Source organism: Coenobita brevimanus, chromosome 83 (genome assembly GCF_032717465.1).
Source record: "Coenobita brevimanus isolate Jiangsu-jjx chromosome 83, ASM3271746v2, whole genome shotgun sequence".
NCBI lineage: Eukaryota > Metazoa > Arthropoda > Malacostraca > Decapoda > Coenobitidae > Coenobita > Coenobita brevimanus.
Genome location: NC_137036.1, coordinates 518,465 through 533,327, shown reverse-complemented (window position 1 = coordinate 533,327; position 14,863 = coordinate 518,465). Strand labels below are relative to the sequence as shown.

Sequence of the window (14,863 nt, the reverse complement as noted above, 5' to 3'; positions counted from 1 at the left end):
CTCCCCTTCAAACTATTTATTTCGCGATCTACCTGTGAACTGGCAACCCCTCACAGCTGTCACATGCCACACATGGGTATTTAATTGCCAGTCTGGTCCCTTTAACTGCGCATGGGACCAAAATATTGTTGCAGAAAGACGCTACACTTATAGATACAAGATATAAACATTCTCAAAAATTTTATTTTTTACCGATTTTCGGTTTCGAAGGCCCCCGTAATGAGTCATTGAATAGTAGGACAGTCAATTAACTAATCAGTCAGTTAATGAGTCACTCAGCTACTGAATCAGTCATTCAGTATCAGTCAGTGTGTCAATCATTCAGTCAGCCAGTCATTTGTTCTGTCAGTCAATCAGTCAGTCTTTCAGTCTCCCTCTTTCTCTCACATAGGCCTCAGGATTTTTACTCTCTTCTCAGCCCTTGACAACTTACGGTGAGTCGTATTCTAAATGGTAACTGAGATGTCATAAAACCCCATTCTCAGCAATTTACTCTGCGCGTTATACAGGCATATCCTCTTATATGGGATTGATGCAAACGATGTCAACAATAAAGCTACATAAATAACCTACAAGAGGACGTTAGGCTGTAACAGGTAAATCCCTGCAGAACAGATATTACGAGGCCTCCCCTTATGCCACTTAGAACACTGCCCTTACTCTGTTGACTAATTTAATTGGAGTTTTATCTGTCAGTCTATTATGCATTATGTTCTTGGCCCACTAGGAGCACAAGGCTATCCAGTCCTGATATTTAAGATGAAAGTTACCAGCTTCGCTCGTCCTTGACTGGCTTAGGTGGGCAATAACATCCATCTTTCCGCCAGACGTAACACTTTACTGGCCTCATCCAGCTGAGTGCCATAACCACTAAACCAACAGCCATCCATTTGGCTGTGTAGTTACCACTCAACGTAGTAAATGGTTTCCTGAATTACAGGAGTCACCGAATGACAGCAAGTAAGTGGATGGTGGGTGCCATCACAAGAGTGCTGTACCAGGACAGTAACCAGTGTCCTAGCAAGACAAATCCTCTCTTTGATCTCGGACACTGGTTGCAGCTGATGTGAACCACGCTAGTAGACTGGCTGGGCATCAGGAGCAGCAAGATATGTCTCAAGAAGCAACAGTTTCAATGGGAAGGGACAGGGAGACGTATGTCAGGGAATCACCGAGGTCGTTAGATGGATATTTTCATGAAAATGATGCGCAACATTCTTACTGAGACCTGGAAAGGCTCCGTTCCTGACCCACCTCCCAAATTGGTACGGTAGTATGGCTGGGTGGTGTTGGTAATATGTGTGGTGTTGGTAGTATGGCTGGTGTTGGTAGTATGTCTGATGTTGGTAGTAGGGCTGGTGTTGGTAGTATGCCTGATGTTGGTACTGTAGTAGGGCTGGTGTTGGTAGTATGGCTGGTGTTGGTAGTATGTCTTATGTTGGTAGTAGGGCTGGTGTTGGTAGTATGCCTGATGTTGGTACTGTAGTATGGCTGGTGTTGGCAGTATGGCTGGTGTTGGTCGTATGACTGATGTTGGTAGTATAGCTGATGTTGGTAGTATATTGATGTTCGTAGTATGGCTGGATGGTGTTGGCAGTATGGCTGGTGTTGGTAGTGTGTTGGTGATGAAAGGAGTGGCATGCTAACTTACTGTCGTTGGGAAGGAGTGTGATGGGCTGGCCGGCTGGCACCTCACACACGTAATGGAGTTCATTGCTGCACACCACCGGCACCCACGTCGACTCGGAATCTGGCAGAGCAACACAGTATTAATATTTATCATCATCTTCATCTTCATCATCGTCAGCATTATCATGTACCTATTTCATTATCAATATCCTAATCCTATTTTATTACCATTATAAAATCATCCAGTCATGCAATATCATCTTTATCATAATTATCATCATTCCTAATCCAGTTTCTAATCATCATCATCATCATCATCCTATTGCTCTTTTCCACTCTTATATAAGGTGAAAACGACATAAATAAATCATGAAAACAGTCATTCTTTCATTAAATCTGAAAATGGCATCTCACGTTTGAATCACCATCATCCCTCCTCCTCCAGGCATACCTCAGTTGACAAATATACACACAAACACAGCCGCTACAGCCAACCGATCTTCAGCCTGACAACATCCTTTATCACTTTCCACTAGACATTATCCTTCCCAGAGACGAGTTCACCTTGCCAGATAGTTTTTGGTGTGGCTATCTTCCTTCCCTGCTTTAGTACTAAGGCAAATCTCACCAATACCTCCCTATAGGCCTACCTTCAGAATAATTCACCTCCTTACACCACAACACATACTTGATGCACCTCGCTCTTCAACACAAAATTCCTTCCCCATGATCACAACAAATGATATCTGCTAGCGCTCAGCTGAAGTGGCAATTTTTTAAAAGCTATCGGGGGAAAGTGGTGGTCACATTCTTAAGTGTTGCAGTGCAGTTCAAAAGGACGCATGACTGATCCCCGGCTGAGGCGAAAACAGTTTAGGGATATGAATTTCGTTAAAATAGTCTTCACAGTTTTGCCACAGCCCTACCACACCTACCACATGTCATCTATCCCACGACAGTTATCACATCAGACCTGATGAAGTTCTCCCTTGCATGTTTTCAGTGTGGATATTGTGTATTTGGTGCCCTAGTGGTCATGAGATGATGTGTGGTGCAGTCTCATGTGCGAAGTCAGACTATTGGGCATCAGGTACAGGCTATGTGGCATGTGTCCAAAATCAGGGGAGGGGGAGGGGGGCAGTACTAGATTAGTAAGAACAACATGTATTCTGCCAGCTTGCTCTCCTCTCCTCACCTATGGTATTGAAGAGGACGCAGCGCTGGGTGCCAGAGCTGAGGGCATCGTCTATGTTCTCCTGTGACATCTGGGTGAAATTCATCTCGGTCCCATCCACCCACAGTAGCTTCTTCTGGTCTGGGTCGCCTGAAACAAACATAATTAATTTGCTTTATTTGAGACACATATGACCAATTTTACTGATTAATATTCCCCTAAGACATGACTAAAATTTTGTTATTCGTGTCAGTCCCATGCAGTCACAGTTTCTTCCGTACCAGATTACCCAAAACGTTTATTTCTAATTTGTTCTTCTGAGACAAATGAGATGTATTTTACTGAGCCATAGCCAGATATATTTTACTGAGCCATAGCCAGATATATATTGCTGAGCCATAGCCAGATATATTTTACTGAGCCATAGCCAGATATATATTGCTGAGCCATAGCCAGATATATTTTACTGAGACAGAGCCAGATATATTTTACTGAGACATAGCCAGATATATTTTACTGAGACATAGCCAGATATATTTTACTGAGCCATAGCCAGATATATTTTACTGAGCCATAGCCAGATATATTTTACTGAGCCATAGCCAGATATATATTGCTGAGCCATAGCCAGATATATTTTACTGAGACATAGCCAGATATATTTTACTGAGTCATAGCCAGATATATTTTACTGAGCCATAGTCAGATATATATTGCTGAGCCATAGCCAGATATATTTTACTGAGCCATAGCCAGATATATTTTACTGAGACATAGCCAGATATATTTTACTGAGTCATAGCCAGATATATTTTACTGAGACATAGCCAGATATATTTTACTGAGCCATAGCCAGATATATTTTACTGAGCCATAGCCAGATATATTTTACTGAGACATAGCCAGATATATTTTACTGAGACATAGCCAGATATATTTTACTGAGCCATAGCCAGATATATTTTACTGAGCCATAGCCAGATATATTTTATGGAAGTGTGTGAAGTAGATGTGAAAATGCATTATGCTGGAGTGGCAGTGTTTGTATGTGATAGGTGGGGGCGCTCACCATCCACTCACTCGATGTAGTGCTGCTCTCGGGTGTCTGCCCTTTCTTCTCCTCCCTCCATTCCTTCCTTCCTCTTCCGTCTTTCTTTCCTTCATTCTTTCCACGGCCTTCTGCCTACGGGTGACTTTACACTGCCTCTTTTGTCCTTCTGTCCTTCATTCTTTCCCTTTTCATATGTCTATGGGTGACTCTGCACTGAGCAACAAGTCAAATGGTACAGGAAAATCATTTACTACGCTGAGTGGTAACCATATAACCAAATTATGGCGCCTGGTGGTTTTGTGGGTAATTAAGGCGCTCCAGTCGGATTGAACCGGTGCAGGTTTATATCCAAGGGATGGTTGGGGTTTACTGTTCATGTAATGACACTCAGGGATGAGTGAGGCTGGTCACTCTCATCTTAAATGTCAGGACCAATTGCCTAGCCTCGGGCTCCTACGCTCCTCATGGGGCAACACAAGATTAGATGATGTATGTTTGTGTGTATGTATGTTGTATGTATGTATGATGTATGCATGTACATATGTATTATTATTATTATTATTATTATTATTATTGATTTATCTAGCAACATTCTAGCACCTTCTGAGGCAAATCATCACTTACTGTACAGGCCAATCCACAGCGTCTCTCCTTCAGGAGTGTGGTCCCTAATAAAATCATCCTCAGCGGGCGAATCCAGCACCACCATGGCGGCTCCCACGCTGTCACACATATCCTTGGCCGCCATCCACGTCATGGAGTCATGGGTCTCTGTGTTGAAGTAGTAGCACGAGTCCTCAAACACTTCCCACCCAGGCAGGCACGCTCCTGTGTGATGGCGGAACGTGGTAGGTCAGGCTAAAAAGGCCACTGTAATGTATGTCACTTTAACATTGAGAAAAATAGGAGAAATACACTGAGGTGGTTTGGACATGTGGAGAGAATGGAGAATGAAAGACTGACTAAGAGGGTGTATGTAGGTGAAGTGGTGGGAGAGAGAGGGAGGGGAAGACCGAGGATGAGGTGGAGGGATGGAGTTGAGAGGTATATGACGGAGGGGGGAGTGAGTTAGGGAGAGGGCGGTCAAATGGTGGGTGACAGAGCGACTTGGAGGCGTTTTGTCTGCGGCCACCCTTTGCGGGATTTGGGCATCGGGCTACAGATAGATAGACTTTAACGTACTGTAGCCTAAGGAGCGGCTGGAGTCCTCGAGCATGTAACATCCAAGCAAACATGTTTCTGTGGCTGCAGTGGGATTAGGTAGGTCTGGAGAGTAGGTTAGGCTGGATCAAAACACATCAGGTTTGTACGATCGAACGAAGAAATGAGTGATAAATGAATTGATAATATAAACAAAGCAAATGTGGAGGGTGTGTGTGAAAATTGAGAGAGCTAAGGAGGGTGAGGACCGTATAGAACTGAACATACTGGAATGGAGTGGTTTATGGGGCCATGAATCATCGACAGTGACCTATAACAAGAAAGACATAAACCGAGTGTGGCAACCGCAAATCAACTGTGCCTGGTTCACATAGGCATGGTCAAAAAAAATCAGATTAGGAATATAAATTGTATGGTAGGAAAATAACACTAAGAAGACAAATGCCCATATGATTACCACAGGCTTCATTTTCCCCCATTTTCTTTGTACAGGGGAATATAAAGTGTAATCTTGGTAAGGCTAGCTTCATTCAGTACAGGTTTAACTGAAGAAGATTAAGTTTTGTTGAAATAGGCTGCAACAAGTTACAATACTATAGACTAAGACGGGCTGAGCTAGTTTAAAAATAGTTATGCTTAGAAAGGGATAATTGAAATGCCAGAACAGGTTTAAATACGTAAGATCAAGTTAGAATTCCAGTCTCTTAGTAAGGCTACATCGGTGTTTCAGGAATGATTATGTCTTCACTATTGTTCTAATACAATTACCAGTTACATGCTACAGATGAGAGTCCTTAGTTTTGAAGGGGTTGATGCTAGGTAGATAGATATTGTAGACAGATAGATAGGTAGATAGATAGATACACACATATTATTTACTACGTAGATAAATGCAAGTATCTGGATGTACATAAATAATAAAATACAACAGTTGCGGCCTTCCTTGTGCACACTTTATACGAACAAAGGAGAGACAAGAACTGTGAGAGAGAGAGAGAGAGAGAGAGAGAGACACACACACACACACACACACACACACACACACACACACACACACCAACCTTGAGGCTTCTTACAAAGGAAGTGGAATTCATCAGTAACCTTCTCCACCTTCCACATCCCATAAGAGTACTCAGCGTCCACCACTGCCGCCCCGTACCCATTCTGAGACCTGACACAAAGAAGACGGCAGCATTATCTCACGCTACTTTCCAACTCTGTAGCACACTCACAGCTACTTTCCTACTCTGCAGCACACTCTCCGCTACTTTCCAACCCTGCACCACACTCTCAGCTACTTTCCAGCTCTGCAGCACACTCTCCGTTATTTTCCGACTCTGCAGCACACTCTCTGCTACATTCCTACTCTGCAGCACACTCTCCGCTACTTCCCGACTCTGCAGCACACTCTCCACTACTTTCCTACTCTGCAGCACACTCTCCGCTACTTTCCTACTCTGCAGCACACTCTCCGCTACTTCCCGACTCTGCAGCACACTCTCCGCTACTTTCCGACTCTGCAGCACACTCTCCGTTAAATATAATTGTTTGCCGTTGCCTGGTATACTCGTACAACGTTTGAGCTGTCCCTAAAATGAAAGATTTGATGATAACCGTAGCATTTCCAGCCTCCTCAAACTCGCTATCAGCTGAATATAACCTTCTGGTGTTAGTGGAGATAAAACACCGGAGAAAACACGACCCTGACCATCTCATTCAAACTGAGAAGCGAAGAAGTAACCAAGGCCCTGATTTATGGCAGTCTTTTAAAAACATATGTCAGGATGCGAAATCGTTTAAACGCATTCCAGTAAGACAGCAAATGTCAGTAAGGTAGGAACGACTCACTGACTTCTTTTATTTACCTTTTTTGTAACAACTATAAGGGCTTAGTTTCCTCTTCGTCACCTCGTGTTTAATGCTATTTCCATCACCTCTTCAGCCTCAGAGCGTCATTTTTTTTACTACCCCAAGACATTGCTATTCGGTTCATGAAGGACCTCTCCAGTGATGGTGCTAACGAAGGCTGTGTCCCATCACCAACTTTGGCAAGCCTTACTTAACGAATACATTCATCTGGAGAATGCAAGAATATTTAAAAGACGTAATTGTAGTGAAATGGTTAAGTGCTGAAAAAGAAATCAGTCCCAAGGAGCACTGAAATTCGAGTTCTCTACGACAGTTCTTAAGAAGGCCACTAGCGCAGTCGCCAAATCCACATGTACATTAACTTTTCCTTGCATTTTTTTTTATTTTCAAGTTCAAATCCCACCAACCATGACCAAGAATGCGAAGTGGAAGTTGAATTATAAGCACTGAAGGAAACAGGGAGGCAGGAACCTAAGCTGCCCTCTCCCTCTCATTAGGATATTGCGTTGGTAGTTGGCTTCCGTGCATGCGTTGTTTCATGTTGGGATGCTGTGGGTTACGCCAGTCGGTTTTAACAGCTTCGGTGCCCTAGACCTGACGAGTACAGCACTGTCGTCTGAGGTCAGTCAAAACAAAATGCACGGTAGGTTACTGGCAGCTACTGGATTAACTTTTCAGTTTCAAAAATGTGAATCTTGTATTTTATTCTGGCTTAGGTCAGACGGCTGTTTTCAGTTCAAAACACCTATGGGAAAGAAACGATTAGCCTCAAATATTCTCGCTGAAAATTAAGAACTGTGTACAGCTGCACTATGTTCATGAAGTCATTCGAGACAGCTGTGAGTACACTTACAAACCATTGTATCTTAATCACAAGAATCCGCCCCGGGGAGAGGACCGGATCCCTTTCTGGTCACACACGCCATGCAGCCTTGGAAACATCACTGCCAGTAAGTCGTGCTGTGCTATATTTCCTTGTATCTTTCTGTGCAGTTCAATATGGTTGCACAGAGAACATCGTATTGTATCATAAGACTGGACTGCACTTCATACTAATCAAGAATATAGTCAGAGAACTTTAAATAAAATAGAAAGAAAACTCGCAAAGACTGTCATTGCACACACACACACACACACACACACACACACACACACACACACACACACACACACACACACACACACACACTCTTACGTGTCTGGCTGGTCTGGCTGCCACATGGTGTAGTTAAGAGGGGACCCGTCAGCCCACTGGAAGTCCCCGGGGTGGTCCTGTGGAAGTATTATATTATTACAAAGTCACATGGAGAGACAGGCTGACAAATGAGGAAGTGAAGGAGCGTTGTGGTGTGGATGTGGATGTGATAGGAAGCGTTAGGAGAAACACAGTGAAGTGGTTTGGCCATGTGCAGAAGATGGAGAATGAGAGAGTGACGAGGAGTGTGTGTGTGAGTGAGGTGGAGGGGGAGAGGGGGAGGGGGAGGCCAAGGATGAGATGGAGGGATGGAGTGGAGAGGTATATGAGAGAGGCGGGTGTGAGTTGGGAGCAGGGCAGTGAAATGGCGGGGGACAGGGCGACGTGGAGGCGATTTGTTTGTGGCCACCCCGTATGGGATTAAGGCGTCTGGCAATAGATAGATAGATAGATAGACTAAGTCGCCTGTATTGTGCCAGGGGTCGAACCCAGGACTATCAGATGGCAGTCAAGCAGTATTCCACCCCATAATGACCAGATCAAAGCTGTCTCATCCTGCCCCATGCGTGTAACCTTAGGATGAAAGCAAGAGACACCCAGGCAGTACCTACACGAAGGATGTGGCCCCTTCCTAGCTGACGTGTCAAGGTGTGGCGATGGAGTGACAGAGGGAGAACATTCTGTTACATTCCCTCCACTTGATACTCAAATTCCTTTCAAGCTCCTCATCCACTCTCTTCTTACCCTTACTAATCTGTTCACCTCTCTCCTCTTCTCTACATACAACTCTCCATTCCATCTCTCAACTTTCTCATTCTCATTGTCCATAACACGAACTTACGGAGAGTTCTTTCAAAATAAATCTCCAAAACCAGAAGAATGAAAGAAAAAAAAAGACGCTCGTATGGAAAAAAAACTGTTGATGCCAATTTACCTCTTCAGTCAGACCAATCCAGAGGCTGTCCCCGGCGATGAGGGCAAAGTCATGTGCCAGCTGCTGCTCAAAGTCGCTGACAATGGTGGCCAGGGAGCCGCCTTCAAGTTCACAGTCCACTTGAGCATCGTGCCACGAGTTGGTCCAGCTCGGGCTCTGAAAAATACGGATGAAGAACTTTGCTATGGTGGTTTTCTTGTCTTAACTCCATGCATCCAGTGACGTCTGCTATTTATTTATTTATTTATTTTTTTCTGCTTCCTCCAAACGATCTGGCTAAATTATGAAAGACCTCTCATGACAAGGAACTAATGGAGGTTATTCTGCCATTCCAGTTTGAAAAATCTGTCTTCAGTTCAATATAATAACTTGAATATAACTGCCATAAACTATAAACCTGCCACTGTGTAAAGAGATTAAGCTCAAAATTTCCGGAACGTTTCTCCACTCACTTGGGAACATTCTTGAACTTTTCTAGATTTTTCCTCTATTTTTGCGGTGTATGAGAGAAAGGATGTGAGCTGACGATAGGGCAGACTGATGGCGGAGGAAAAGGTGATATGGAGGAGATTTGCTTGTGGCCACCCCTTCTGAAGTTAAGGTGTCAGGCTTTCAATATATTTTTAGGGGGGCGGGGAACTAACTCGGCTTATGGATTAGTAAGAATTCAAGCCAGACAGGCAGTAACACTCTAGCATATTACAAACTTTCACAGATTATTGGCACAGCGGATTATGTAACTAAGGACTGTGGTTTCTTGGGCTTAGGAGGCTTTTAGACGTCCTTCCCTTCTTTCTCTTCTCTCTCACCCTTCTCTCCCTCTTCCCTCCTCCATTCACCAGCCCTCCTTCATCCCTCTTCCCTTACCCCTCTCCACCATTCTCCCTTCCTTCCTATTCACTCCCCACCAACCCCTCACTTCTCACTATGTTACACCTCGTCACGCTCTCACCTCTCTCTCTCTCTCTCTCTCTCTCTCTCTCTCTCTCTCTCTCTCTCTCTCTCTCAGTCCCTCACCCTCCTCCATCCTCATCCATATCCTCCCTTACTCTTCCTCCCAGACCGCTCCTTCACCCTACTTCCCAGACCCTTCCTCCTTCACCCTACCTTCCAGACTCTTCCTCCTTCACCCTAGCTTCCAGACCCTTAATTCCTCCTTCACCCTACCTTCCAGACCCTTCCTCCCTCACCCTACCTTCCAGACCCTTAATTCCTCCTTCACCCTACCTTCCAGACCCTTCCTCCCTCACCCTACCTTCCAGACTCTTCCTCCTTCACCCTACCTTCCAGACCCTTCCTCCTTCACCCTACCTTCCAGACCCTTCCTCCCTCACCCTACCTTCCAGACCCTTCCTCCTTCACCCTACCTTCCAGACCCTTAATTCCTCCTTCACCCTACCTTCCAGACCCTTCCTCCTTCACCCTACCTTCCAGACCCTTAATTCCTCCTTCACCCTACCTTCCAGACCCTTCCTCCCTCACCCTACCTTCCAGACCCTTCCTCCTTCACTCTTCCTTCCAGACCCTTCTTCCTTCACCCTACCTTCCAGACCCTTAATTCCTCCTTCACCCTACCTTCCAGACCCTTCTTCCCTCACCCTACCTTCCAGACCCTTCCTCCTTCACCCTACCTTCCAGACCCTTCCTCCTTCACTCTACCTTCCAGACCCTTCCTCCTTCACCCTACCTTCCAGACCCTTAATTCCTCCTTCACCCTACCTTCCAGACCCTTCCTCCTTCACCCTACCTTCCAGACCCTTAATTCCTCCTTCACCCTACCTTCCAGACCCTTCCTCCCTCACCCTACCTTCCAGACCCTTCCTCCTTCACCCTACCTTCCAGACCCTTCCTCCCTCACCCTACCTTCCAGACCCTTCCTCCTTCACCCTACCTTCCAGACCCTTCCTCCTTCACTCTTCCTTCCAGACCCTTCTTCCTTCACCCTACCTTCCAGACCCTTAATTCCTCCTTCACCCTACCTTCCAGACCCTTCCTCCCTCACCCTACCTTCCAGACCCTTCCTCCTTCACCCTACCTTCCAGACCCTTCCTCCTTCACTCTACCTTCCAGACCCTTCCTCCTTCACCCTACCTTCCAGACCCTTAATTCCTCCTTCACCCTACCTTCCAGACCCTTCCTCCTTCACCCTACCTTCCAGACCCTTAATTCCTCCTTCACCCTACCTTCCAGACCCTTCCTCCCTCACCCTACCTTCCAGACCCTTCCTCCTTCACCCTACCTTCCAGACCCTTCCTCCCTCACCCTACCTTCCAGACCCTTCCTCCTTCACCCTACCTTCCAGACCCTTCCTTCTTCACCCTACCTTCCAGACCATTCCTCCTTCACCCTACTGCTCACTCACTCTTTCTTCCTCACCTCTCCGCCCCCCCCCCTCCTGTCGTTTCCTAGACCTCTCTTCTCTCTCCTCCATTACTAATTATCTCTCCTCCTCCTCCTCCTCCTCTTCCTCCTCCTCCTCCTCCTCTTCTTCTTCTTCCTCCTCCTCCTTCTCTTCTTCTTCCTCCTCCTCCTCCTTATCCTTTTATTTCCCTTAGTTCCTCTCTTATTTTCTCTCCTCTCTCTCCCTTCCCTCCTCCTCCTCTCACTCCTCACCCATAGCCTCTTCGTGATTTCCCTTGCTTATTTCTCCACCTTATCCCTTTTCTCCTAAACCCTCCATGCTTTACTCCCTCACTGACATTCTCTCCATCCCGTTTCGTTCCTCCTCTCTCCTTGGACACAAATCTCTCTCTCTCTCTCTCTCTCTCTCTCTCTCTCTCTCTCTCATGCTTCTTCAGTCCCTCTCTCTCCTCCTGACCTTTCCTCCTCCTCCTCCTCCCCTCGTCCCTCATCTCTCCTTGGGCACATCTCTCTCTCTCTCTCTCTCTCTCTCTCTCTCTCTCTCTCTCTCTCTCTCTCTCTCTCTTTCTCTTTCATGCTTCCTCAGTCCTGCTCTCCTCCTCACCTGCCCTGCTCCCCAGGTGCCCCTGCTGGCTCACCTTATAGCACATGTGGTTCTGTTCCTCCCAGTCGTCGTCAAACTCACAGGCTGGTGGTGTGGCTGTGGGGAAAGACAGGAAAATCCATGAAATTGCTTGCCTGGCCTCCCGCGATGCTTCTCCTTGATAAACGGTGACAGCGTCAAATTGTCCAAAGACAATTTTCATAAGGAAAAGCTTCCCACAGCCCTTGCCTACCAGAAGCCGTGCTATACAGGCACCTTGAGGCCAAGGTCACTGATCTTGTGCCTGTCACCTTAGGTCATCACAGTCTATAAGTCCACCAAGTTTGGCGTCTTTAAGTTTAATCCTTCATGGAAATTAGGTGACATCCGAAATGTACGGAAAAGTCTCAGTTGATATCATCTCAGATGATATCAAAGAATAATCAGTCGATTGAAACTACACCCCTCACCGCACTGCGTCAGCAGGAGTATACTGTAGTAAAATATCAGCTTCCTAGCTTAAACGGTTCTTAAGACGGCGTGGCTGACCCACTTTTTTGCGTTCCGGATATTATCCAGAGATCCGGTTGACGGATCGTCACCATATTTGGCCAAAAGAAGTGGTCAGCTGTCTGACTAAGTTGACCAAGTTTGAAGCTCTAGGCCAAATGGCTTTTGAAATATCGCAATTTTGAAATAAATGATGATGATGATGATGATGATGATGATGATAATAATAATAATAATAATAATAATAATAATAATAATAATAATAATAATAATATTGACAAAAAAAATAAAACTTTCCATGGGGTTGCGGTAAGTTGTAATCATAGTAACAAGAATGCACATGGATGCTGTAAGTTATAAATAGTAATAACTGCTGCAGCCACTTACATATATTGCGGTGACATATGAAGGGCAGCTGCGTATCACAAGAGAATCTTTTGAGTTTGGTGTTGGCCGTGAGGGCAGCGCAGTCCCCGTCCCCAGTCACGTTCTCCCAGGCTCTGTGTGGTAGAAGATTGAGAGGGGAAAGAAGTGACATATGGTGTTTAAATTCAACAGATGTACTGAGCCTCATCCATCCATCCATTATCCACTCCTTCCTTGTTCCATCAGCAGTGCGTGAACCTAGGCTACGATACATACTCTCGACATTTAAGTCTCACGCCCCTGAACGACATTATGTGGGCAATAAACCCCAATCATTTCTCTGATGTAAACACTTATGGCTTCCATTCGGATGAAAGGCCTTAAATCACAGGGCCACCAGACGCCATTTGGTTATATGATTACCACCCAACGTAGGAAATGGTTTCCTGGTTACAAGAAACCATTAGTGCAGTCACCTGAAGACTCTACATGTATATCTGAAAAACATTCCGGTGGATCAGCATAAAAGATAAGACTGCACCTCACGTTCTGTTCGCCAATCTACATTCTCCTACCGTCATGTCAAAAGAACCTTGTATATTCACTTATTTCCTCTACGCCTACACACTGATTTATGGACTCTTGGCTCAGCTTTATCACCCATCTCATTTTTTTTCAGTGTATCCTAAAGTTCGTGTTGAAAACTCTTATAGCACCGGGTATGTTTTCAGAACTGCTGCAAAATACACCTTAAATCAAATGACGCTATTCTAGAAGATGGAAGTTAATAAAATTCGGTCTTTGAGAGACACAAGGCTGGAAGAGAGGAAGGAATGGCACGTTACCCATATCGCTCTTCGGAAAATACCATGTGAATTACCTGAGTTGTTCTCTTGCTTCCTAATCTGCACCAGACCTACCTCCTAAATCCGATTTGGTACGTGTATTTAATTTTTGAAATGTGTAAAAGGTGACACATGATTTGGAAACAATATTCTTTCCTAATGAGGTTTCAAATAACGTATACCATACATTAAAAGCCCGACACATTGTTCCTTTTTACAGGCTACATACAGTTTCCAGTCATCAGCCCCGAAAACGACCACGGAGAGTTTGTTGATGCAAGAACACTCACCTTTGCGAGGGTCATTCCGCCAGCCTACCCTTACCCCTGCACGTCCGCCACTGCCATAGTACAAATGAACTTAATACTCTATAATAATACTAAAAACGACTGCCTCAGTATTTCGTAACGTTGCCAGGAAGAAAAATCTGACAATAATCTATTCCTTGAGGATGTGAGAGAGAAATAATGTGATATAACATGGAAGAGGAACTAACGGTTGGAGAAGTGTTTGCTGTCTGATATTACCTGTTAGATTAGATTACGTTGGCCTATTACAGAGTTAGGTTACATTAAGTTAGGATGTTAGCCTTGTATTTTGTTAAGATAGGTCAGGGGGATGGACTTAGGTTAGCGTAGGAGTAAATCAGATAAGCGTAATGACCCTTAGTGTTCAAATGATTAATAATGCAGCATCACTAGGCCCACAGCATACACCACACCCTCAGCATGCACCACACCCTCAGCATGCACCACACCCTCAGCACCACACCCTCAGCATACACCACACCCTCAGCACCACACCCTCAGCACCACACCCTCAGCATGCACCACACCCTCAGCACCACACCCTCAGCATACACCACACCCTCAGCATGCACCACACCCTCAGCATACACCACACCCTCAGCACCACATCCTCAGCATACACCACACCCTCAGCATACACCACACCCTCAGCATGCACCACACCCTCAGCATGCACCACACCCTCAGCATACACCACACCCTCAGCACCACACCCTCAGCATGCACCACACTCTCAGCATACACCACACCCTCAGCATGCACCACACTCTCAGCATGCACCACACCCTCAGCATGCACCACACCCTCAGCATACACCACATCCTCAGCATACACCACATCCTCAGCATACACCACACCCTCAGCACCACACCCTCAG

General features: G+C 45.5%; 1 protein-coding gene across 1 annotated transcript in view; it reads right to left on the bottom strand.

Annotated features, from left to right (window-relative positions):
- LOC145409809 (uncharacterized) overlaps positions 1-14,025 on the bottom strand; it is a 116,968-nt gene extending 102,943 nt beyond the window's left edge. The window contains exons 1-9 of the mRNA XM_080280115.1: positions 14,003-14,025; positions 12,855-12,967; positions 12,013-12,074; positions 9,014-9,169; positions 8,080-8,156; positions 6,077-6,186; positions 4,479-4,682; positions 2,825-2,953; positions 1,652-1,750 (exon numbers count right to left, since the gene is read on the bottom strand). Coding sequence (XP_080136241.1) covers positions 1,652-1,750; positions 2,825-2,953; positions 4,479-4,682; positions 6,077-6,186; positions 8,080-8,156; positions 9,014-9,169; positions 12,013-12,074; positions 12,855-12,967; positions 14,003-14,025 — 973 coding nt within the window. The remainder of the gene's footprint in view (positions 1-1,651; positions 1,751-2,824; positions 2,954-4,478; positions 4,683-6,076; positions 6,187-8,079; positions 8,157-9,013; positions 9,170-12,012; positions 12,075-12,854; positions 12,968-14,002) is intronic.
- Between the last annotated feature and the right edge of the window lie 838 nt (positions 14,026-14,863).